The 24,640-nt window shown below is 38.8% G+C and overlaps 2 protein-coding genes across 6 annotated transcripts in view; one reads left to right on the forward strand and one right to left on the reverse strand.

Annotated features, from left to right (window-relative positions):
- The window catches only part of RFC1 (replication factor C subunit 1), a 63,712-nt gene extending 42,402 nt beyond the window's left edge, over positions 1-21,310 (forward strand). The window contains exons 10-25 of one of the 2 annotated variants that reach the window (XM_010962662.3): positions 742-849; positions 3,642-3,821; positions 5,010-5,114; positions 7,242-7,641; positions 9,115-9,227; positions 10,489-10,603; positions 11,933-12,024; positions 12,221-12,358; positions 12,508-12,603; positions 12,727-12,825; positions 13,999-14,153; positions 14,279-14,396; positions 15,817-15,962; positions 17,361-17,574; positions 18,711-18,902; positions 19,920-21,310. In XM_010962662.3, the coding sequence (XP_010960964.1) occupies positions 742-849; positions 3,642-3,821; positions 5,010-5,114; positions 7,242-7,641; positions 9,115-9,227; positions 10,489-10,603; positions 11,933-12,024; positions 12,221-12,358; positions 12,508-12,603; positions 12,727-12,825; positions 13,999-14,153; positions 14,279-14,396; positions 15,817-15,962; positions 17,361-17,574; positions 18,711-18,902; positions 19,920-20,003 (2,355 nt within the window). In that variant the 3' untranslated portion in view covers positions 20,004-21,310. The remainder of the gene's footprint in view (positions 1-741; positions 850-3,641; positions 3,822-5,009; positions 5,115-7,241; positions 7,642-9,114; positions 9,228-10,488; positions 10,604-11,932; positions 12,025-12,220; positions 12,359-12,507; positions 12,604-12,726; positions 12,826-13,998; positions 14,154-14,278; positions 14,397-15,816; positions 15,963-17,360; positions 17,575-18,710; positions 18,903-19,919) is intronic. The other variant, XM_010962663.3, reaches the window with a different exon arrangement.
- The window catches only part of WDR19 (WD repeat domain 19), a 76,952-nt gene continuing 71,388 nt past the window's right edge, over positions 19,077-24,640 (reverse strand). For 3 of the 4 annotated variants that reach the window (XM_010962667.3, XM_045522383.2, XM_074349085.1), the window contains one exon: positions 22,608-22,922. The gene's annotated coding sequence lies outside the window, so the exon portion shown is untranslated. The other variant, XM_074349083.1, reaches the window with a different exon arrangement.

The following is a 24,640-nucleotide window of genomic DNA, read 5'->3' on the forward strand; positions in this document are numbered from 1 at the left end:
AAATTAAACACAGAAGGAAGGGTGGTGGCATGTAGAATTGCCTGCTGTTTTGGAGCAAAGCTTGGCCCCTATTTGAGCCAGCTGTTTATATGAGGCTATTAATTCTCAGACTGCAGTCCTCATATCCTCAGGGGTATAGAGGAGATGTTATTTTCAGGGTATACAAGGCCATTGGATAAAAATAGGATTATTTTCTTGTGTGTTCAGGTTGATTTGGGGAAAAATTAGTTATTTCCATTAAAATACACATGATATATTATGAATAGAATTTAAAGTTCATGTGAATTTTTTTGGGGGGGAAGAGGTAATTTGTTTTTTAAAAATTTATTTATCTATTTACTTATTTTTAGACGAGGTACTGGGCATTGAACCCAGGACCTCCTGCATGCAAAGCATACACTTTACCACTTGAGCTATACCCTCCCCACTAAAAGTTCACATGAATTTTTGAAATAAAATATACTTTTTTGTCTTTTTGGGCTTGGGGCTAGCAACTTGGCTTATTCACCCAGTCTACCCTGAGGCATGTACCTTTAGAGAGTATTGAAAGGTCAGAGAAGGGCTGATTATAGGGGTGTTTATAAGCTGGGCATGTGTAAATTGGGGAGTACCTGTGTAGCTAAAAATGTTACTATCAAGACCAAACACTGAAATGACTTACTGTTTATTTATTGATGTGTATTTTTAATTTTACATGAATTTTGCATGATTTTATTCAGTTTATTTTCCCTCTCCCTGAAGTCTATAAGTCCTGAAGATTCTGAAAAGAGACGCAGTAATTATCAAGCTTATCGGAGCTACTTAAATCGAGAAGGTCCCAAAGCCCTGGGCTCCAAAGAAATACCAAAGGTAAGAGTACTGAGGGGATGTGTCAGGGCCTCTGCCCTGCGGGTCCATGTGTGTATTCACTATATTAACAGCAGCAGATAATTAATAGTCAAACATTAACAGAAAAGCCTTAGTCACCATCTTTACAAATTACAGATGTTTATTCACCTTATAAATCACTGCTTGATACTTACAAAAAATTTCCTTTAAGTAACATGTTGCCCTGCAAGGGCTGAGCTTTGAAGATGTGGCAGTCACAGGACTAATGCTCTTTGCTGTCATGGTACTTATGATCTAACTCAGGAAAGAGACATTAAATAAATTATTATTTAATTATAATTGTGATATGTGCCATAAGGGAAAAATCAAGATGCTCTTTGGAAGTATAACAGAGGAAGCTGGCCCCAAGGGGCGTTGTAAGTAGGGGAATAGTATGGCCAAGTTTGTGTTTCAAACAGAGCATCCTGGCTATGAGTATAGAGTGCAGTGGAGCGGGGAATAGATACAGGGAGCTCCCTTAGGAAAGCTGGTGAGAAGTAACAGAGACTTCTCTAGGGCAGTAGCAGAGAAAGTATTGAAAAGTAAAGTAGTTTCAATGAAAAAGGTAAAATCCGTAGGACTTGGTGATGATTGGAAGTGGGGTTGAGCCTCTAGGATGGTGTCCTGGTTACTGGCACGAGCAGCTGGGTGGGTGCTGATGCCGCTGAGGCACAGCCGATCTAGGGAGATGATAATGAGTTTGTTGTCACCATGCTGGCTTTAGATGTATGTGAGATAGCCACACGGAAATGTTAGGCAGACAGGTTAGATATGCAGGGCTAGAGCTCAGAACAGAAGTCAGGATGTAAAAACGTGGACATTATTGGCATGTAGATAATGTGTGAAGGTATTAATGTCACCCAACCAGCAAGTGCAGAGTGAGAAGAGAGGGTGGCCTTGGGCCTAGCTTCTTCATGAAGCAGAGGAGGGTGAAACTCAGACTGTGAAGAAGCAGCCACAAATGTGGGAGAGAAGCCTGGTAAAGGTGGTGTCACAGAAGCAAAGGCAAGAGAGATTTTTTTTAAAAATGATTAAGAGGAGATGGAAAATTGTCCACTGCATTTAATAACATGACTGATCAAGAGAAGTTTCAATAGAATGATAGAGGCAGAATCTGATGGAAATGGATTGAAGAGTGAGTGAGAGGAGAAAAAATGGAGGCAGCATAAGTGATAGGGTTTTTTTTGTATGTTGGTTGCGAAGGGGAGAGGAGAGAGAGGACTTCTACCTACAAATAGAAGGTGGGATTTAGAGGGAAAATGTGAGTGTTTTTAAGGTAGGAGATACTTAAAGCGTGGTTTTTGTTTTTTAATTTTTTTTTGTGTGTGTGATGGGATTGACGTACCAGAAAGGGAGAGACTGAAGGTTTACCAGAAAGAGAAGAAGAATCAAATGTAGTATGAGGTTTCTGAGAATGTAGAAGGGCAGGAGATTCAGAGCACAAATGGAGATCAGTAGTTCCCCTAAGAAAAAGGGGGAGAGATGAGCCTTACAGGGCTTATAGAAGATACCAGTCTTGCCTCCTGCACGTGGTGTATGAAAGACTAAGAAAGCCTCTGCTTGAGGGGACTTGAGGCAGAGTGGGGTTCTTAGTGGGGCAGCCAGGTATCAGTGAAGGCAGAGCCATGGAGGGGATATTGGAGAAGAGGTTGAGAATGTTGGGTGGTTTGTTGGCCCTGCAGGAAGAGTTCTAGAGTGGAAGGGTTTGGTAGGGAGGCTAGAAGTGTGGAGATTGGATAAGTAAAAAGATAAAGCCACAGTGTGTGATAGTTCAGGAGATGATAGTTAATTAAGGAGTGTGGGATAGGGGTTTGCATGTGGCATTTTCTAAAGTTACTTTAAATTTGTTGAGAAGAATTTAAGTAGTTTAGTTTTTACAAGATCATTTCAATCCTAGAATCATAGGGACTTTGAGATGTAGTTAGTCAACCTTTTCTCTCCAAGCAGATTTATGGCTTTTTTTTTTTTTTTTTTAAATCCCCCAAGAATAGTTCTTCACCTGCATGGTGAAGGATTGAACTTGTATTGGGGCAGTCTTTGAATTTTGTTTAGTTTCTTCTTTTCAAGCCTGTTTTAAGTCTGTATTGATCTCAGTTCTCTATTAATAAGTAATTTCGAATGGTTTACATAATTTTCATTTTGCTTGGCTGTACCATATTGAACCACTGCAGAAGTAAAAACAAGTCTGTAGCTATACACATTTCCAATTAAGATTAAATGTCTCTTCCATCCAGCTCTCTTTGGCCAGTGTTTTTTGTATTATCAAGAGATCTTTCCAATCAAGAGATTGTATGCTCTTGCCCTTAAGTTACTCACAGGTTGTTAGATTTAGTATGGGGTGGGGGAGTAAACAGCCAGAGAGAAGAGCAGGAGTTCAAACTTGTTTTAGTTTTTTCAGAATTGAAACTTTACTTTTTTCACAAAGATATTCTGTAGGTGCATGTGGTTGTTTACTTAAAGTTATACAAGTTAAGCAGTAGTTTAAATATTAAAAAAAAAATGAGAATAGTATGAATGGATAATTTTAATAAGCTTTCCTAACCATATTGGATGTATGGTTTTATAAGTTTATTAACTGTTAGCCTACAGAAGAATTTCTCAGGATTTCATTTCAGGCTCTGCTTATTTGCTATTAAATTTCCTGCAGATTTTTTCATGCTGAGATTATTTATGATGTCAAATGAGAAAAATCAACTTCCTGCAGTTTTGATGCCAAATATTTCTTTGGAAAGCTCCATGTAATTTCCTCTCTGCTTGAACATTTTGGTTTTTAGGGAGCTGAAAATTGCTTGGAAGGCCTTACATTTGTAATCACAGGAGTGCTGGAGTCCATTGAACGAGACGAGGCCAAGTCTCTAATTGAGCGTTATGGGGGAAAAGTAACAGGAAATGTCAGCAAGAAGACAAATTACCTTGTCAGGGGTCGCGACAGTGGTCAGTCCAAGAGTGATAAGGTGGGTACTGCTGTCTTCTCAGCACAGGGAGACAGCCTGTTTGCCTTGGCAGGCCCTTGAAGTGACCATTGGTAGTAATGTCCTTTACACAGAGTGAAATGAAGGGGAAAAATGGAAAAGTAGTTTCTTCCCTACATTATTTTTTTCTCCACACAAGTGTTGTTTGGCTTCTACCCCAGGATTTTGGTTTTCCAGTTGAAGGCACAGTTCCTATTTACTTGGCTTTCTTAGCGTAGTATTCTAGTTAAAATTTTTTTGAAGAAAGAAGCAAATGCAGTTTTCCTCTTTGTCTAGTCCTAAGTATTCCTGTATGCTGCTGTGGACTCCATCTTAAGTTTTTTTATTGGAAGCTCTTTTTATTGGAAGGCCTGTTGGGTAGGATTGCATTTAGTTCCAGGTAATAGAATACCTAACTAACTGTGGTTTTGACAAATACCTGCTTATTTCCTTACCTTATGAGAATTCCAGAGGTAAGCAGTTCCTGGGGGATGGTTCAGTACCTCAGAGATGTAGCTAGGTTACTTCCATCCTCCACTTTTGTTATCCTTACTGTGTTAGCTTTCATCTTCATGCATGTTGCCTTGTGTTGCAAGGTGGCTGCAGCTCTCAAGTTCACATTCAACACAGGAAATAGGGAGCAGTGGCAAGATGTTACACTAGTTGTGACTGACCTTATACGAGTTTTCCTGGAGGCACCTCATGTAGAATTCCACTGAAGTCTCATTGGCCAGACCTGTCACATGGCCATTCAGAGCTATGAGGGAGGTTGGGAGGATGAGGACTTTGTGATTCTTAGACCAGTTATAAGTCATCCCTTGGAAATGGACACATTGGAGTTCTGTTAGCAGCAGGGCAGAAGGTGGGGGAGAGCGCCAGCCGATCAACCCTGGGAGAGGGTGTGAAGAGCTGGACTTGAGCCCGCGTGGCTTTGCCCTTTGTAGGGTAGAGGGAAAGGTAAAGCAGTCCACAGCAGTGGCAGTGTGCTGCTCAGGTGCCAGCCCAACACTCCTGGGGGAGGCATCTGCTGTTTTCTTTTTAATGATACTTTTTCATGAATATGGTTTTAAGAAAGATCCCAGTGTTATCTAATTTACAAATGTGATTTTTCACCTTTTGACAAGCCCTAGAATCATATATATTTTTTTACAGAAAGTAATCGTTTCAGTGATTTGCATTTTTAATCAATAGGCAGCCGCCTTGGGAACAAAAATTATTGATGAAGATGGCCTATTGAATCTGATTCGAACCATGCCAGGGAAGAAGTCCAAGTATGAAATAGCAGCTGAAGCTGAGGTTTGTATAAAATGAACTTGATCTATTTAAGTTGGTGTATTCCTGTTTCATAGAGACATTTCTTGGGTGGGTAAAGGCCTGTGGGCTAAAAGATTACCTTTTCCTTCTACTGCAGATGGACTTCCCTTATTTCCTTCTGAGTAGGTGGACTCTGCTTTAGGCTGTCATTTTTGATGTATTTCTTGACCTTCCTCAAGGGAGTGTGAGGAGGGAGAAAGAGGACAGTGAACTGTACTGACCACAGCTACTTATGAAAATGTCCATTCTCTCCATATTCTTGTAGTAACATTGTGCAGCAGTTTAGTGCTTGAGAGTTCTTTAAAGGATACATTTATGGTATCAGCATGATAAAATCATTTTCAATTAGAACTATATTAGGACTTTTTCAGTAATGACAGAAACCAGCCCATAGCTTTAGCTTTAGCAAAAAGGGAAGAAATGTGACTCACATACCCGTACCATGGGCAGGGTGAGGCTGATGTAGGAGCTACTGGATGTGCAGACCACAGTGCTTTTATGACCCTTTCAATCTGTCTGTCTCCTCCTGGTGTTAGCTTCATTCATTCCCACTTTCCCATGTGTGGGACACAGGTGCTAGCAGCCCAAGTTTAATGTCCCCAGCTCGGTCACCCAGGTGGCAAGGTGGTCTTCCCATTTATTCCAATTAGAAAACTCTTGGGGAATGACTTGGATTGACCCTTCATCCAGTGTCCCCTAATACTAACAACTTATATAGCCATAGCACAGTTATCACAACCAGGAAATTAACATTGATGCCATACTGTTAACTACAACTGCACATTATCTGAACTTCACATTTTCCCCCCTTGTCCTTTTTCTGTTCAAGGATCCCACACTGCATTTAGTTGTCATCTTAGTCTTCTCCAGTCTGTAATAGTTCTTCAAGTCTTTCCTTGTCTTTTTATGATCTTGATTTGATGCATACTAGTTAGTTGTTTTGTAGATTGTCTGTCAGTTTGGGATGTTGATGTTTCCTTATAGTTAGATTGAGGTTATGCATTTTTGGCAAGAAGACCACATAAGTGATGTTTTGGGTCCTCCTCAGTGCATCATATCAGCTGTGTTTGATGTCAGTACGTCTTTTTCTCCCCCATTATGTCTTACTATTGATGATGTTAAACTTTATTACTTGGTTAAGGTGATTTCTGCTTGGTCCTCCCAGGAGTGAAGTGATAGTTTTCTCTTTGTAATTGATGAATATCTTGGAGAGATACTTTAACACTATGCTGGTACCTTGTTTTTCCTTAAACATTTGCATCCACTTACTACTAAAGGGTCACTAATTTTTTTTTATTGGACATTATTCACACATCATAACATTTATCCTTTTAGAGTGTATGTTGGTGGCTTTTAGTATATTCACAAGATTGTGCAACTGTCACCACTCTCTACTCCAGAACATTTTCATCACTCCCCCTACCCTGTACCCATTAGCAGCCACTCTTCATACCCACTCGGTGGCAACCACTACTCTGCTTTCTGTCTACAGATTTGCCTATTCTGGACATGTCATATAAAGGGAAACATGTAATATGTGGCCCTTTGTGGCTGGCTTTCTTCACTTAGCATTATGTTTTCAAGGTTCAGCTACTTTGAAGCATACATCAATGCTTCACTCCTTTTTATTGGTGATTAGTATTCCATTGTGTGGATATACCACATTTTGTTTATTCATTCATCAGTTGATGGCCATTTTGGGTTGTTTCCATTTTTTTGGCTATAATATATAATTATTTGTTTATATAAAATGTAATAATGCTGCTTTAAATATTTGTATGCAAGTTTTTGTGGAAGAATTAAATTTTAATTAGAAAACAAAAAGTCTTAATCATTCACATTTTTTAAAACTGATTTTGTAATACTTTTAAAAACTAATATATTTTCATTTTAAAAAATTGCGTTTGGGTGCTTTTTGGTGTGTTGTTAATTTTTATAAAGTTGGAAAGGTGGGGTTTCCACAAACAGCAGAGTCCATTGTGAAAAGACAGACTTAGGTTGGGTAGCTGACTTGGATACCTCAGATTGCCCTCTAGAGTACATGTTGCAGGATAGAAATTCTGTATATCTCATCAGGTTTCTTTTTTCCTCACTTTTCCAATTTTTAAGATGAAGAAAGAAAAATCCAAATTGGAAAGAACACCCCAAAAAAATGACCGAGGAAAAAGAAAAATTAGTCCAACTAAGAAGGAATCAGAATCTAAAAAGTGCCAGCTGACTCCCCAGAGAGAAAGCTCTATAAAGTCAATAAAAAAAGATACAAGTGTGTTTCGGAGAGGCCTGGACTTCAAGGAGCAGGTGGCTGAGGAGACAAATGGTGACAGCCGGGCTAGGAATTTGGCTGATGACAGCAGTGAAAACAAAGTGGAAAATTTGCTCTGGGTGGATAAATATAAGCCAACCTCGCTCAAGACCATAATTGGACAGCAAGGTGACCAGAGCTGTGCCAACAAACTCCTACGCTGGCTCCAAAACTGGCACAAGAGTCCATCAGAAGATAAGAAATGCGGTGATTTTACAACTTCATTCATTTTTGTGTGTGTCTGTCACCATGTAATTGCTCAGTGACGTATCTGTTAGGAAGTATAATAGTTGATTCTTTGAACTCTGAGCAAGCATTTATTGAGAACCTGCTCTGAGCTCAGGTGCTGTACTAGATACCAGAAGTGCTTTTATGGACAAAGCACAGTCCCCTTCAAGGAGCTCCCAGTCAGTGAGGAAGACATCGATGAAACGAGCAATTAAAATATATTGTGCTAAGTGCTGTTATAGGGTTAAGTATGTAGTGCTCATGGGGTGGAGGTGTGCAGTCAGGGATGGGGATGTGTGCTCCCATCCCTAGAGGAACGTATATTTAAGCTAAGACTGGGAAACTAAGAAGGAGTTAGTTGGGTGAAGGGCGGGGGATGTCGAGTGGGGGAGAATACATGTACCAAGATCTGAGACATGTGAGACCAAGACCCCTGAGAGGGCCAAGGAGACCTCAAGGGGAGAGGTGCAAATAAAACGCTGAGCTCGCTTGCAGAGCAGGCAGCCTAAAAATCCCAGTAGCATGTTTGCTTTGGTAGGCATGGAAAACAAGCAGTCACAATATACATTTAATGTCCAAAGTATTTTTTATTGGGACTGACGTTGCTAATCACAATGTCTAGATAGTCACTAGACATTGGCCAACAGTGACAGTTTATTTTATTTATAACATAATAGAATTGTAATGATACAGGGTTAAATTTAAGCTGACTCCTTTTCTCTTTCAAAAACCAAATTAAAGGTGTGTAAGTGCTTTGTGTGCCTGGAGAAGACTTAAGGCTTCAGGTGAACTGCAGTTTCCCACTCCCACAGTAGGTTTAACCATCTCTCCCTCAGTCACTGTGTATGTGTTGAACACACTTTATGTGCCGGGCCCCCATGTGATAAGAGGAGAAAGAAAGCTCTAGAGTTGAGCTGGGCAGGATAGTTGTAGACACAACATCTTCAGTTCATTCTTTGTGTGATCATGTAGGTGACTGTGCTTGTTAATATTTACTGAGGTGTGCCAGGCTTTGTGCTCAGCATGTCCGTCTTCACAACATCCCTACCAAGCACATTACTATAGTTACCCTCATTTTACAAAGGAGGAAACACATGCAGAGTGGTTAAGTCACTTCTGTTCTCCCAGCTGATGAGTGGTGGAGTTAGGATCAGAGCCCAGCTGGTCTGCTCCATGACCTGTGCTTTTGTAGGAAAGGAAACTCATAGAATTGTTTCAAATCAGAGTTTTAAAGTTAGTTTTAGTTTTTTGAGTGAAGGTGAGGTAGGGAGTGAGTAGAATTTCACTACATGCCCTGGAAACTGTTGTTTATACTTTGTAGAAAATATCCTACAAATTTAGAACTAAACTGGAGGACTGTTCTTGATGCTAACTTTATGCACAATTACTCCTACCATTTTGCATTTCTGTTGGATAATATAGGTTAACATTGTGGAATTTCTTTTTTCCCAGCAGCAAAGGTTGGTAAATTTGCAGGCAAAGATGATGGCTCCAGTTTTAAAGCTGCATTGCTCTCAGGCCCTCCAGGTGTTGGCAAAACAACCACAGCTTCTCTAGTTTGTCAGGTGAGTGTTCTGTTGTTACTTTTCTAAAGTCAAACCTTTAGAATTTGCTTTGGTTCTGGGGATATTTGTCATTTTCATCCTTTTTAAAATATTGGTAATTATAATAGGTGGTATTTTCTTCTGTGCCAGGCAGTGAGCTAGTAAGCCCTTGGGTGCATTATCTTCTAGGTAAGATAAATATGTCTTACAGATTCTTATAGATACAGCTATCTAATATATACCCTCATAGGAAGAATTCTGTGTACTGAATATAGGTACTTCCTCATGTGACAAAGGAAGGGGGCTTACAGAGGAGGCTGGTGGCACAGTGTGAACCCCAATAGTCCAACTCCTCACTGCTGTGGGATCTTGCCTTTGCTCTTGTTTTCCCTACGGCTGCTATATCTCCAGACAATGAGAGGACAAGACACTAGAGCAAATCAGTATGGTATGAAACGGTACATGAAATGGCATCAGAATGATAAAGTGAGGGAGTTTAAATTTACTTTAAATTTATTGCTGGATTTCCCAACTCTCTGTCCCATAAGCTGGTAGTTTCGTTTAGTCTTTATTGCATGGATCAGAGCATTAATTTTTAGCTGGTATAATCCCTATATATTTTCTACTCTATTTATGAACATTTAAAAAAACGAAAACCAAAGATTTTTCCCTAGTCACTACCATTGTGAAGATGACTCTTTTTTCCCCATTATTATTATCATTACTTTTTGGGGGAATTGAATTACCTTATAATCAATATAATGATCAGTTTTGGGAAATGAGTCCAAATTATTTGATCTTCCACAATTTGAGAGAAAGATTATATATTGGAATAGTTTGACAAAGAATGATTTAATTTTATAATTTATCTTAAAGAGTCACTAATTACTTTTTGGTATCTTAATATAGATTAATTCTGTATCTGATATTGAAATTTTGGGATGGTTATATTTAATTCTTTTTGGGCCTTTAAGAAGCTAACTTAGTAACATTGCTTGTTCAAATATACCCTTCCAGGTTAGTGATTTATCAGCTGAGGTTTTAAGACCAAATCTGTGTGTGTTTGTGTGTGTGTGGTATGTATGTATATGCTGTTTTAAAAATCTCTTAATATCGTGAGGCATATTACAATCTCATTGTCTGTTAGGATTCTACTTTATCTTTTTACCCATGGTTACTTTTGTGATTTTTCTGTCCTCTTTCTTCCTTAATTGCCTTGGTTTTTGGGGGGAGAGTTAATAATCTGCATTGTGTTAGAAATGGTTTCCAATATTTTGATTAGGAATTGGGATATAGCTACGTGGAACTGAATGCAAGTGACACTCGGAGTAAGAACAGTTTGAAGGAGATTGTTGCTGAATCGCTGAATAATACCAGCATCAAAGGCTTTTGTTCAAGTATGTGGAGTTTTGTACAGTTTTCTTTTGAGGGGTGGGAGGTTTATGTAAGAAAAACAAGTTCATTTCAATGGTCAGTAACCAGTATTGAATGTTACTATGTACGAGGCACCCTACTAAATTCTGGGGCTAATAAGAGAATAAGAAAAGCCTTTGAATTAACTCTTATGGGACAGTAGTTACCTTTTTTTTTCAGGTCTTTGTGATTTCTGAGAATGTGATAAAAATGTACGCACAGACATTTATGCATTTTGCATGTGATTTTAGAGTATTCACAGGTGAATCCTGTGAAGCGGGAAAGTAAATAACTAACTAATACAGTGCGTGAGTGAGGTGACAGAGGCCTGTAGATGAAAGAATGATTCTATTTGGGGCACTGGGGAAAGCTACCAGGAAAAGAGTGACATTTATTCAGAGGGCTTTGAAGAATAAGAAAGAGAGTAGTCTGTGGATAGAAGAGGTTATTTAAGGCAAAGGTAGTAGAGGAGGAGGAAAGACCCAGTGTGAAAGTCCCACTTGGTTTCAGGTGTAGCTAGTGTGGCCGGAGTTTATGGGGAAAATAAGGTGCCCAAATTACAGATCCTATTGCATGTTTAGAATCTGTGGTATGTTGCATGGTCACCTGGGTCTTGGTACTTTAAGTGGTAGAAAATCATTGTTAAAAAGAATTTGCTCAGGAAATGTCACTCTTATACATGGTTGCTGGGAGTGTAAATCAGTACAACTCTGGAGAGCAATCAGACAGTATTTCTTAAAGTTACATTACACATACCTTTTAAGCTAGAAATTCTAGTTCCTGGAATTTAGCACCTGTTATACTTTTATATATGCAAATGACATATCTATGTAGGATATTCATTTAGTGCTATTCATAATAGCAGAAGATTGGAAACATGGAAGCATCTTTATATTTTATCAATGGAAAGTGATTATGATATATGTGTAAAATGGGATATTTAAATAGCCTTAAAAGAATGAGGTGTTCTATATCTACAGATAAGGAACAGATTGCTAAAATATATTGAATGATGAAATCAAAGTGTGTATTTTTATGCACACATTTTCAGTATGTATAGAATATCTCTTAAGGGATATATGTACATTAGACTGTTCGCATTGTTTGCATCTAGAGAGAGAAACTGGGTACTCTAGGGGGCAGAGGTGGGAGAGAATTTCCTTTCACTGCTTACTCTTGTGCCTTTTGAATTTTGGACCATGGACATATATTCTGTATCAGTTTAAAATGTTACATGAATATTTAAAGCGGCAGTATTTGAACAACTGTTATTTTGTTTTCATCCCATCCCATTGCTTCTCAACGTGGGTCAGCTGGAGCAGTCCACTCAGTAAGCATGAAACACGCTCTCCTCATGGATGAGGTCGATGGCATGGCAGGCAGTGAGGACAGGGGAGGAATTCAGGTAATGAAATTTTTGCAGTTTTACTCTTGATTTTTAGGTTTAAAAAAAAATTTAAAGGAGTAATTATTATGCTGTGGTATTGATAGCAATTAAGGCATGTTGCTGAGGAGGTTTTAAAACCTAAGATACATACATTGTTTGGTATTTTGTTGTTGTTTTTAGATAATTATTTCTGTGTTGCAAATTTTCCTTTCAGGAATTAATTGCCCTAATAAAACATACAAAAATTCCTATTATTTGTATGTGCAATGATAGAAATCATCCCAAGATTCGCTCTTTGGTTCATTATTGTTTTGATCTTCGTTTTCAAAGACCTCGGGTTGAGCAGATTAAGGTATGATGATTGGAATTTTTTTCTCCATCACACTATCCTATATATTTTTGGATCAGTTTTTTAAAGTATCTGATAAAGATTTTTAAAAATCTGATTATATGAATTAAAAAAACATCAGTGACAATTCATTCCCCTTTGTCAAATTTCAGGGTGCTATGATGTCTATTGCATTTAAAGAGGGTTTAAAGATCCCTCCTCCAGCTATGAATGAAATAATTTTGGGAGCCAATCAAGATATCAGACAGGTAAATTAAATATATATTACGTAACAGTTGATGATTCTGTTGAATTGATGCCTTCAGTGTTTTGGGGACAAGGAGTGGCAATATTTTCCCATCTTTACAGTGTTGTATTTGTGGTTCTTTTAGGTTTTACACAATCTGAGTATGTGGTGTGCACGAAGTAAGGCACTAACTTACGACCAGGCCAAGGCTGATTCTCACAGAGCCAAAAAGGATATCAAACTGGTAAAACAAATTTACATTCTTAGTTTGAAGAACTCTTAGCCAAAGAACTTCTTGTCCTGTCAGTATTAATTCAATAGAAACAGTTATTATTGTTCTTTGATACACCTGTAGAACCTGTGGATATTTGTAGTAAGAGATATAGGCAGCTGCTCAAATAGCTTCTAATTCAAATGAATTTTTCTTTAATGACTGTCATTGTAATTTTAAGTTTTGAGGAAAGGAAGTTTCAAATTATACTCATGCCCCAATAGTTATAAAATGGCCTTTTCAGAGTCCCTTACGTATGGATTACATGTTTTGAATGGTTTTGCAACTGTTCAGAATAATCTTGTTTCAAATGGTTTATAGTTTAATGACCTCTCTCAGACTGGAGTTGAGGTCAGTATCAATTATCCCTGTGTTCTGATTCACCTAGTCACCAGTCATGTTTTATTATTACAGTTAGGGCAATGATTAAACAGTGCTCCCCCCCCCTTTTAAAAAAATTAATCAACATTTTTAGAGCCATTTTAGGTTTACAGCGAAATTGAGATTTCCTATTCATCCTCTGTCCTAGAATTATATAATGCCCCCCACTATCAACATCCCCCACCAAAAGGGTACACTTATAGGTACGTTGATGTTCATCCCTCCCTTCCTCCAACCCCTGGCAACCACTAATCTTTTTACTGTCTCCATAGCTTCACCTTTTTCAGAATGTCATATAGTTGGAACCATACAGTATGTAGCCTTTTGAGAGTGGCTTCTTTCATTTAGACGTGTACGTTTAAGTTTTCTCCATCCCTTTTCATGGCTTTATAATGTTTCTTTTTAGTGCTAATAGTCCGGTGTCTGGATGTACCATTCATTCACCTATTAAAGGGTATCTTGATTGCTCCCAAGTTTTGGCAGTTTTGAATAAAGCTGCTATAACCAGTCATGTGCAGGTTTTTTGTGTGGATATTTTCAGTTCATTTGGGTAAATACCAAGGAGCACAGGTGCTAGATTGTATGGTAAGAGGATACTTAGTTTTGTAAGAAACTGTTGATCTGTCTTCCAAAGTGACTGTACCATCTTGCATTCCTACCAGCAATGAAAGAGAGTTTCTGTTGCTCCACATGTGAGCCAGCCCTTGTTGTTGTCAGTGTTTTGGATATTGGCCATCTACTAGGTATGTCCCTCTCTCTTTTTAGGGCCCATTTGATGTTGCCCGGAAAGTGTTTGCAGCTGGAGAGGAGACTGCTCATATGTCACTTATGGACAAATCAGATCTCTTTTTTCATGATTATTCAATAGCACCCCTCTTTGTCCAGGAGAACTACATACACGTGAAGCCCGTAGCTGCAGGGTGAGTGTTCAGAGCTAGTGAGGGGTAGAATTAGTACCCTCCCAGTACCTTGAAGGCCAGATACCTGGCGAGGAGGGGTGTGGAGTGTGGACAGTGGTGTAACCCAGACCTGTTTATTCCCGCAGGGGTGACATGAAAAAGCACTTGATGCTTTTAAGCAGAGCAGCAGATAGCATATGTGATGGTGACCTAGTGGACCGGCAGATCCGGAATAAGCAGAACTGGAGTCTTCTGCCCACACAGGTAGGCTTAGGGCTCTCCTTAAAGTGCAGACTCTGCTTTAGTTAATGAGAACAAACTAGCTCTTAGCTCCTATAGTTATTTGAAATGTCAGAACATTATGGCTCTTAATGGCAAAAATACAATCTGTTATAGATTTAAATACTGTATGGTTGCTATTGTCTGTTTCTTAATCTAGTCCTATTTTTCAGTGTTTTTATGTAAATGGACTTACAGAAATGGGAATGTTGGATTTTGGTTATAACTAAGATGTGAGTCAAACGTTTCATTTGCTCTGTTTTACCTTAAGAATCCATTTCTTTTTTTGGTCATTCTTGGCCTCCCAGGTTGTTACTAAGTAGCTCATCCTTGAAGAAATGTAGCCAGGGCAGGTCAACAGTCACTTTTCTAATAATGAATTGATTATTCTGATTTTCTTTATTCTTCCTTGCTAAAGAGGCAGCTTTGTATTTTATATTTTTTACTTTATATTGAGTACTTAATCTAGGTTGATACCTTTTACTCAAAACAGAGTTTTGCAAACTTTCATAATTAACTCTGAATTCTGAGTTCTGTACATTTATGTAGTAGTATTGACCTGAGTGACAGGCAAGGGACTTCTGGAAGGCCCATTCTTCTCTTAAAGAGTCCTTTCTCCTATGTTTTAAAAGTGTTTATTTTTTTAATACCTAATAATTATACCTATGAGAATTTATTCCAAAGAAATAATGTGAAACACAGGAAAAGCTTAATGTGCAAAAAGTCTTCCTTAAAGCATTCATTCTGATAGCAAGAAATGGGAGAAAATTTCCATGCTTAGCAGTAGGAGTATGATTAATTATGGTAAATCCTCTTGATGGAACATTTTGCAGCCTTTAAAATTATTTGTAAAGATGATCTAATATAAAAATACTTACGAGAGAATATTATTAAAGCAGGATACGAAATTCATGTGTCATTCCAGCCTTTAAAAAAGTGGAAACCCTGGATATAGAGGATATCCAAGGATACCCTTAAAAAAACTTTTCTTAAGTTCCAGTTTACTTGATTCTCTATTTGATTTTCCATACTTTGATCCAACTCTTCTATCAACAGCTTATGTTAAAGACAGTCATATTCCTCTTGAAGTCTCTTCTGTGACATTGGCATTGAGAAGTAACTAGTGTATGTTGGGATCAGTTGGCTGAGGAGGCTGAGTTGGCAAGATGATCTCTGAGGGCCATGACATATTTTGGACCAAGGCGTTTACTGCAATTAGTTATTTTCTCAGGTCGAAATTTCCCATACCCACAGATCAGAGACGGAGGGAAGGGGCCTGACTACCCTGGAATTAGTACTGGGGCAGTGTTGCTTCAGTTTCCAGAGATTGCTTGGAGGTGAACAGCTGCTAAAGAAGCTACTTTTGTACTGAATTTGAATTGTGGACTGCAATTAATTTTTTCAGGCCATTTATGCCAGTGTTCTTCCTGGAGAGTTAATGAGAGGGTACATGACCCAGTTTCCCACCTTTCCAAGCTGGTTGGGGAGGCACTCATCTATGGGCAAACATGATCGTATTGTTCAGGACCTAGCACTGCATATGAGTCTCAGGTAAGTGGTTTTACATCACGTCTGGCATTTTGTTAGTGTGGTATGTTTAGTCTTTCATACAGATAGCATGAGTCACAAAGATTTGTTGTTTTGGTTTTATTGCAAACTAGATAAATGATCATAGATAGTTCCTTATATTTTGTGGGCCTCAGTTTTATTATCTGTAATTGGTATAACACTTGTTTGATCACTTAAAAGGGTACTTTGGGTAATAAAGCCAGACAGTGATGTGCCGTAACTTTACATTTTAAAGCTGTATAAATCTGAGGTAGTGCTATTATTTATTGTTATTGTGACTATGCCTGTTACTAGTAGGCATACGTAATATCTTGATTTACAAATAACTTAATAGGAAAAAAGGGAATTATTTAAATAAACGAACTAGTTTTTACCTCCTATTCTAATAGTAAACTGACTTAGTCATTTGGAATAGGGGATACAGTTTCACGTATAACAGAAGGTGGATACTCAGATGATTGAAAACCAGTGTGCTTAGAGAAGTTTAAGGAAGTTCAAAAATTCTTATTATTTGGTAAAATTTTGTTAAAGCTTAGAAACTTAGAAATGTGTGTACCCAAATATTAAGTGAACTTCAGTTATTCATTTTTAACCATGAAGAACTACTTGAGCAATCTTATTTCCCTTTCTGATCCCTGGAGAGAATATTGGTTCACCCTTAACTTTTGGTTAAAACTGAACTGAGATAGTTCCATTCTTCTGTTCCTGTAGAATTCTACTTACTACTGTGTTCCCTCTTCATAGCCTATGGCATAGGGCTTTTTTTTTTTTTTTTTTTGCCACCCTTGTATTAGTTTCCTTTTGCTGCTGTAACAAATTAGCAAAACTTAATGGCTTAAAACAACACAAATTTTTTCCCCTCTTGACATTTTGGATTATCTGGTTGGGCTCAATGTAATTATAAGGGTCTTTACAAAAAAAAAAAAAAAAAGGAGTTGGAGGCAGCAGAGTCCATCAGAGACAGAGATTTGAAGATGCTACACTTCCACTACCAGCACTGAAGATGGAAAAAGGGACCATCGGCCAAGAGATGTAGGCAGCCTCTAGAAGCTGTAAAGGGCTCTTTTCCCCATTGCTCTTCTCATTGTTCAAGCTGAAGGCTTACCTCTCAGCGCTTTTCCTATTCCTTGCCCACCATTTTTTAAAAGATGATGCATCACTGTGCCCCAGGGGTATCCCCTTTGATGCTCCCACTATATTCGTGCAGATATATTGCTGTGTATCCATTGGCCTCGTAGTGCTATGCTAAGTTTCCTTACACCAGCTGTTAAATAGTAGGCATTCTATTGAGCATTATTAAAAGTGGATTAAACTCCAGCAAACTGAGTTGGTGGTAGTTTTTCATTGACTACAGGTATATCTCTCTTGTTTTGGTTTAAGAACTTACTCCAGCAAAAGGACTGTAAACGTGGATTATCTGTCACATATAAGGGATGCACTTGTACAGCCCTTGACCTCACAAGGGATAGAAGGAGTACAGGATGTTGTTGCTCTTATGGACGCATATTATTTGATGAAAGAAGACTTTGAGAATATCATGGAAATTAGCAGCTGGGGAGGCAGACCTAGTCCCTTCTCCAAGCTGGATCCCAAGGTAAATTGTATATCCACTGGGTCTCCAATACTTTGTAATTACCATGTACTAGGAGTACTTCAGAGATGTTTTAGATACTTTTAAAAGTTTAATTTTTTTTCACTTAAATGCTTTTTGCTTATGGTGTATGCTTTCCAAAGAGACTATTTGAGTATAATATTAAAAGTAGACTTCTGGATTTGACTTTAAAATTTGTAGTTTTATCTTTGCTTTATGTTGAGTGGAAAAGCAAGGTGTGAAATCTGAGGAGCAAATATAAATGTATTCCTTATAAGGATGAGCAGATGAGCCGGGGGAAGTAAAAGTGAGATGATGGTAATGCATTATGAAAAGAAAGAAGTGTTTACAGGCTGGGCGTTTTTATACTTTTTCTTAATCTGCCTAATCTGTGGATTCAGTGTATTTGTTACAGTTGGATGATCTATTATGTAATAATGTTTTCCCTGATGTATATAATGAGCATGAAAAAATTCAAATGACAGCATGAATTTGTAATATCTAGTACCCTACCTTTGTGCCTGTTTATTTGGTGCTGTTCTAGAAGACATGTTCTCTGTGGCTTGCCTCCTCGAGAATTTTGACGTGACTTAATGGCTATGGGTAAATTCTCACAAGAGACATCCATTGTTAGAATTTGTGGACTAATTCTACAGTTAGGTTTACATGTTTGAAGCTAAGGGTTTTCAAGTTACTTAGTACTTTTAAATAACCTAAATTTCTACGGTAAAGCGAATCTATATATTTTGTGGTAATTAAAGGCCAACTTTAACTTGCACCTTATTGTAAGCCTTTTTTGATTTATTGGTTCACTAACTTCGCTTATCACTTTGTAGAACTGCAGAGCACTGAATAGATAAAAACGATGACTTAACATGACTTTAAAAAACCTGCTTAATGTTCCCAAATACTGATTGTTATCTTTTTGATTTATGGACTCTATTTAGAATGTCATGAAAAATGTGGAACTTCTCCACAGAAAAAGGCACATACATGCACATTTACGTGTACATGCATACATATTTTACGAACAATTTCAAGGGGTTCCCAGGCTCTCTCAAACCTTTAGGCCTACAGAGTTGAACAGAATTGTTTGGCACTTAACATTTTAAAAAACCTTCTCTATTCTTTTTGTGTAGGTGAAAGCAGCCTTCACAAGAGCTTACAATAAGGAAGTCCACCTTACTCCATATTCACTTCAGGTAGTAAAGACACACAGACTCAGCACAGGCCCAGCACTGGATTCTGAATACAACGAAGAGTTAAATGAAGATGACTCTCAATCTGATGAGAAAGACCAGGACACTTTGGAAACTGATGCTATGATCAAGGTAGTGTTTTAATCTACAAATAGGAGAAGCTGTGATGCTCCCTCAAAGTGGCTTACCTTTTCTTGTGTATGACTTGCCTTTAGAAATTATTCAGGGCCTGTTTAGCAAGTAGCAGAGGAAGCTGAAAATGCTTTTTAAAGTTTTTTTGGTTCGTCACAGTTCCGAGGGTGAGTTATAGATTTCATTTATATGAACAGTCTGCTTATAATAGTGGAAGAGCCAAACTGCAAGAAAACAGGCCATCATATTGGTGGTTATATGCTCTGTTAGGAGAAGGGCCATTTTGTTTGCCATTGATGTATGCTTTACCCACAGACACACATTTTCACAGCATAATCAAGAAAAGCATTTTAAATTGAACCATTTCTCCCTTCTGTTATTTGTGGGGTTTTGCTGTATCCATTGAACTGCCTGTAGAAATTTCTCAGAGCAAAACATCCATATCTTCTTCTAGGAAAGATTAAAATCATTTGTGGTGTCAGGCCATGTTACTGGTGGTTGAGGCAAAGGAATCCAGCTTGTATCCCCGTCTATCCTTAGTGTGTGTGCACAGCATTCTTGCCCTGTTGTATATGCGCAGGGGTGGGAATAGCGGTCTTCTCCAGGGTGGCTCTTGCTAATCTTGTGTAGACATAAGAAGCCCGCCTTTCTCCCCTGCTCTAATCTGAAACTGAAAGAAAAGGAAATGCTTCATGAAAACATTACCCTATTTGTAAATTATCTCTTGCTTATTTTGTCTTTCCTAATTTACCTGTGTTGTAAGTCCAAGAAACTGCACAGCAGGGAAGATGTTTTAGTTCTAGAGCCTGAGTAGCTTCTCAGTAGTTAAAGGCTGAGCTAGCCCAGCTGTTGCTGGTGGGCTCATGAGGAGTAGCGGGAGTTCAAAATCTAGATGTTTGCAACCTTTCTTCTTTATTACGTGGTAGGTAAAGATTGGGTTTATTGAACAGATGAACTTACTTCATTTACTCATAAACACAGCTGTTTACTATTTTGTGCATCTTTCCTTCCCAACAGAAAAAGACAAAATCTTCAAAGCCTTCAAAATCAGAAAAAGATAAGGAATCCAGAAAAGGAAAAGGAAAAAATTCAAAGAAGTGAAACCGTTTTTCACTACTGACAGCAACCTTTACTCACCCTGCTGACCAGTCTAGCTGGTCTGGAGACGCCTTGCTTTTTCCAAAGGAACCATGTTTTAGCACAATGGGGCCACCTCATGGTCCCATTATAAACAAACGGAGGTACAGCCAGAAGGATGTTGTAACCAGTAGGCTGATGTGCACCTCTTATAGAGGTTGATACGACTGCTTGGGTCCCCCACTGTCCCCTGTCAATCTAATAAGATTGTACTTCAAAATGACTGTGCACTCAGAGTCAGAACCTACATGTGGGCTTCGAAGTCAGATTTTAATTAACAGTAACATGTCTGGGAACAGTGATACTAAAGCAGCTTTTGTAGGCTTAAGAATTTATCCTAATGGCCATTATAGGACCAATGCTGATTTTTTAAAAAAAGGTAGTTCCTATTACGTGGTGAAATGTAAATAAATCATAATACAAAACAATCACCACCTAGAACTGGGTATTCTTTGTATACTGTCAAATATCTTGCAAAATATAAATTAGGAATAAAAATGTTCCACATACATAAAAATGATACATGTACAAATTCTTAAGATTGTCATCTTGTACAGTAAAATATTATGTTGGTATATTTTTTCCTTATTAATTTGCAAATGAGTAGATAAGAAAGCTAACTATATTCCTACTAACCTGTTGTGTGAAACATAACTTTGGCATTTGAAGAGTGAGAGCTCTAATTCCCAACTTGCCCTCTGTGTCAGCCACATCTCTGCTATGAACGGAGTTTCACGGAGAGGACTTTTTGTTATCAGAAGGTATGGTGGCTGCAGAAAGACTGTCAGGCATGCTTATCCTCCCAGAGTCTCCGCTTGTCAGTTTCAAACTGGTAGGGCCTAGACTGGGACGGATCTTACCTTGCTCTGGTTTGGGACAAAAAGAACACTGGTTTTGGGCTACTTTGACCCTGGGAGATCCAGTTCTGTCCTGACAGATTCCACAGACCCTACTGGAACTTTAGATTTTACCTGTGACTGTACTGTTGAGAGGCCCCTGAGGCTGTGGAGCTAGCCTGGGATTTGGGTGTCTAGCAATTTTTTAATCCGTAGTTTTGTCAGTAAATGTTCAGCAGTATGTGTGACCTCTTTGAGATATGTGCTAAAAGGAATGTAAAATCAGTATTCTCTTCCCTGCCTTTAAGGAACCGATAGTCTTGTTTGGGAGGTGAGACAGTTCTTGAGACATTTAAAGTGTACTTACCAGTGTGAAAAATGTCTTTCCTGTAGATCAGTGTTCATTTTGGGAGTAAAACATTGCGTTAAGCCTTTGCCGACTGAGCCATGTCCTTCTTTTTGTTAAAGCACCGCCTGAACTTGGTTCAGTGAAGATTTCCTTGATTGGTGACTGCTTCACCTCACCAAGGAGGTGAGCATAAATTTCTTATGCATATTCTTCCATTTCTGTTGCTTTTGGATATGAAAGTCATATCTGCCTACTTTGCTGTGTGCTCCTCAGGAAAGGGACTGTAATCTCCTTGCAGCCAGAACAACAGACAGTGTCCTTTACTTGTACATTATGATTTGGAGCTACAGAATGCCACAAAGCATCTCTGTAGCAGAAAAACTGTTACAGACTGCCAAATCCAAAAAAAAATCAAGTATACAAACTACTACTGTATAACCACTACTGTTCATCCTTCATCTTTTAAGTTTTGGCAGTCTTTTATTTGCAGCACCATTATTTGGCCTCTTGAAATTATTAACAAGGAGCACATTGTTGTACGTATTTGGAGGAGTATCTTCCTATGTAAGTTCTGGAACATTATGCTCATTAGTGAGTGTCTGAGACCCATAACTCCCCAAATATAATGCGCTTACCCCCACAGATCCCAAGTGCCTGTGGCTCTTATTATTCCTGTAACCTTACAACATCCCTCCAGTGATAATGGAAAACAAGGAGACTAAGGGTAAATTTAATGATAATGACTTGTATTATCACTTAGAAAGGCCAAGGCCTCTAGCCAGCCTTTGGGAGGGAAGAACAGATCGTAAAGCTGGAGGCATCATGCATATGGATACTTGGATGCTATAAAATATATTGGCACTTCGGATTGTACCCTAGGCTCCTAGGTACCTCTGTAATGCTTGCGAAGCTGATGGCTGTACTGTACAGTCATATCATCTGATACAGTCAGAGCTAGGCTACGTGACTCTGTCAGCTGCTCAGACTTTGGTACATTGGCTTTGCATGGCAAAGAAGCATATACTGATATGTGTAGTATGGGGTGTGTGGTACAGGGAGGGAACCCTCCAGCCACTTTGGAGATTTTGATTAATGTACATCTTCAGAGGAAGTCAAATGATTTAATTTTGTGACAGGAATTCCATAATATGCAGTATAATGACTCAAGAGACATAAGCTTATAGTTTCATTCATTCTTTCAAATGCTGATGTTACTGATTTTTGATGTTTTTATTCTAGGACTGATTCTGCTAAATAGCCTTGATTTGTGTAAGCCCTCTCATTTCAGACTTTTTAACACTGTTAACATCTGTGTTGTCTCACCTTCACAATATGGTTCAAAGCCACCTTCCTTTTTGTCTTTAAATCTGGGAAAACATTACAAACATCTAATCAGTAAGTTTATTTTAAAGGAGATATTTCAAAATATAAAAGTTATCAAAAAGCTGAATATTTACAATTGTGTCATAGTAACAGTGCAGAGTGTAGCATATGTATGACTCAGAAGAGGAAATATACAAAGTATAATAAACAGCATGTTATATGTCTCTGTTTGCCACTCTACAGAAGTTAAAGTGGTGACCTGGAAAGGTCGCCTTTGTTTTGTTTTCTGTATCCAGGAAGGACCATCTCTAAATCTACCATGGGTAGAAACACAGCCTTCTGTGGAAAAATGCTATCTTCTCAGGAACATTACACCTAGAAATGACAAAAAAGCAAAAAAGCAAAAAAAAAAAAAAAAGCTTTTAGAAGGGTTTCAAGTAATAACTGGCATTTACTACTAAAGCCAAGCATAATAAAGATGGTTTTTTTGCTCATTTTTGGAGTGTGCAGCAGGATCACTGCAATCAAGTGAGAAATTTCCAGTCTGTAATTAGAACTGAGTTTTACTTCGCCTTTAACTGATTAAAATTGTGTGGGCAAACCTCTGTTATAAAGTGAGAATGGTAACAGCCACCTTACTGGCAGGTGCAAAGTTAGTGCTAAGCAATCTGTAGAGAAGAAATTTTCCTGAAACTTAATGATTGTCTAAAAGGAGTCAGTGAACAATAGCTTCAACCAGTAGTCCCTGTGTCATAAGACACTTGCAGTAACTTTTCTAAAAAGACGACGCACAGTCGTGACTCCCGGAAGCTTACCTACAGGTAGCTATGATACTGTGGGCTAAGGCTCGGCTTTAATGCAGGGATAGTGTTTGGAGAGAGTCCATGTAAGATTACCAAAAACAAGCAAGATTCTGTTTTTGGAAGTAGCAAAGTTGCAAATTAATCCTCCTACTGATAATAGTTACAGATTTGGGATAAAATATAATAACTATTGAAGGGCATTGAAGAGCAGCCAAAAGCAGGTAGAAATTGGAAAGGTATCATTCGTCAAAGAAGAGAAATCTACTGAGATTCATCTCTATATACCTTTTCACCTGAGTGCAGGTCCACGAGGCACAGGATGGCTAGAGCTTAAACAGTGAAGTCTTAGTCTTACTAGCTGGGAGAGTCAGAACACTCTGAGGCTGCCAGAGCTACTAAAATGTGAGGGAGAAGATCCTGAAAAGGGGTTATGCCAAAATCTGCATATAAGCCCTGTGGAAGTCCAATCTTCTGCTGGACTTTTAAGAAGTACAGTTCCTTGTTGTAGGGAGTGCCACGTGTCAAAGTTGCAGACTGCCTTTAGGAGCTGAAGGCCTCAGTCCTCTGATCAAAGTCTACAAACAAATAGTCTGGATGAAGACTTTGAGCCTCAGGAGAATGCAGCTCCAGCCAACTGCAGCCTTGTCAGGCCCTGAACAGAAGGCACAGCTAAGCCATGCCTACCCTACTGACCCAGAAACTGAGATAGGTTCTGGTTCAAGATGGTGATGTAGGAGGCTCCTGAAGTACTCCTCCCACAGACACAGTGAATCTACAGCTATGTACAGAATAATTCCCTCTGAGAAATATCTAGAAAATAGCCAAGCAACTCCTATGCATCCAGTAAACAAGGAAAAGCCCACATCAGGGTGGGTGGGAGAGGCTGACATGATCTTTCCATTTTCCTGCCCCTCCGTGCAGTCATACCACAGCTGGGAGGGGATCACAGCTCCCAGCTTCTCCCGAGGAGTGACGGGTTTGGACCCCACATCTGGTCTCCGACTTAAGCCTTCTACCTCAGAGACAGGCCTTCCAAACCTGTAGCTTGAGAAAGCTGCTGGGCTTTGTATCCACAAGCTCTCCAAGGATAGTGTGAACTAAGAAACAGTTCTAAATGGGGTTGTTTGGACCCATGGTGGCTAATCCTCCAGGTAGGGTCCAGTGCAGAGGTAGCAGGTTGAAATGCATCCAGTCTTTCTATGAAAGAGACCTGTCTGCTTATCTTCAGAGTTTTGGCCTGAGGGGCAGTCTTCTAATTTAACACACATCTAGGAGCCAACTGAAAATAAC

The sequence above is a fragment of the Camelus bactrianus genome, chromosome 2 (genome assembly GCF_048773025.1).
Source record: "Camelus bactrianus isolate YW-2024 breed Bactrian camel chromosome 2, ASM4877302v1, whole genome shotgun sequence".
NCBI classification, from domain to species: Eukaryota; Metazoa; Chordata; class Mammalia; order Artiodactyla; family Camelidae; genus Camelus; species Camelus bactrianus.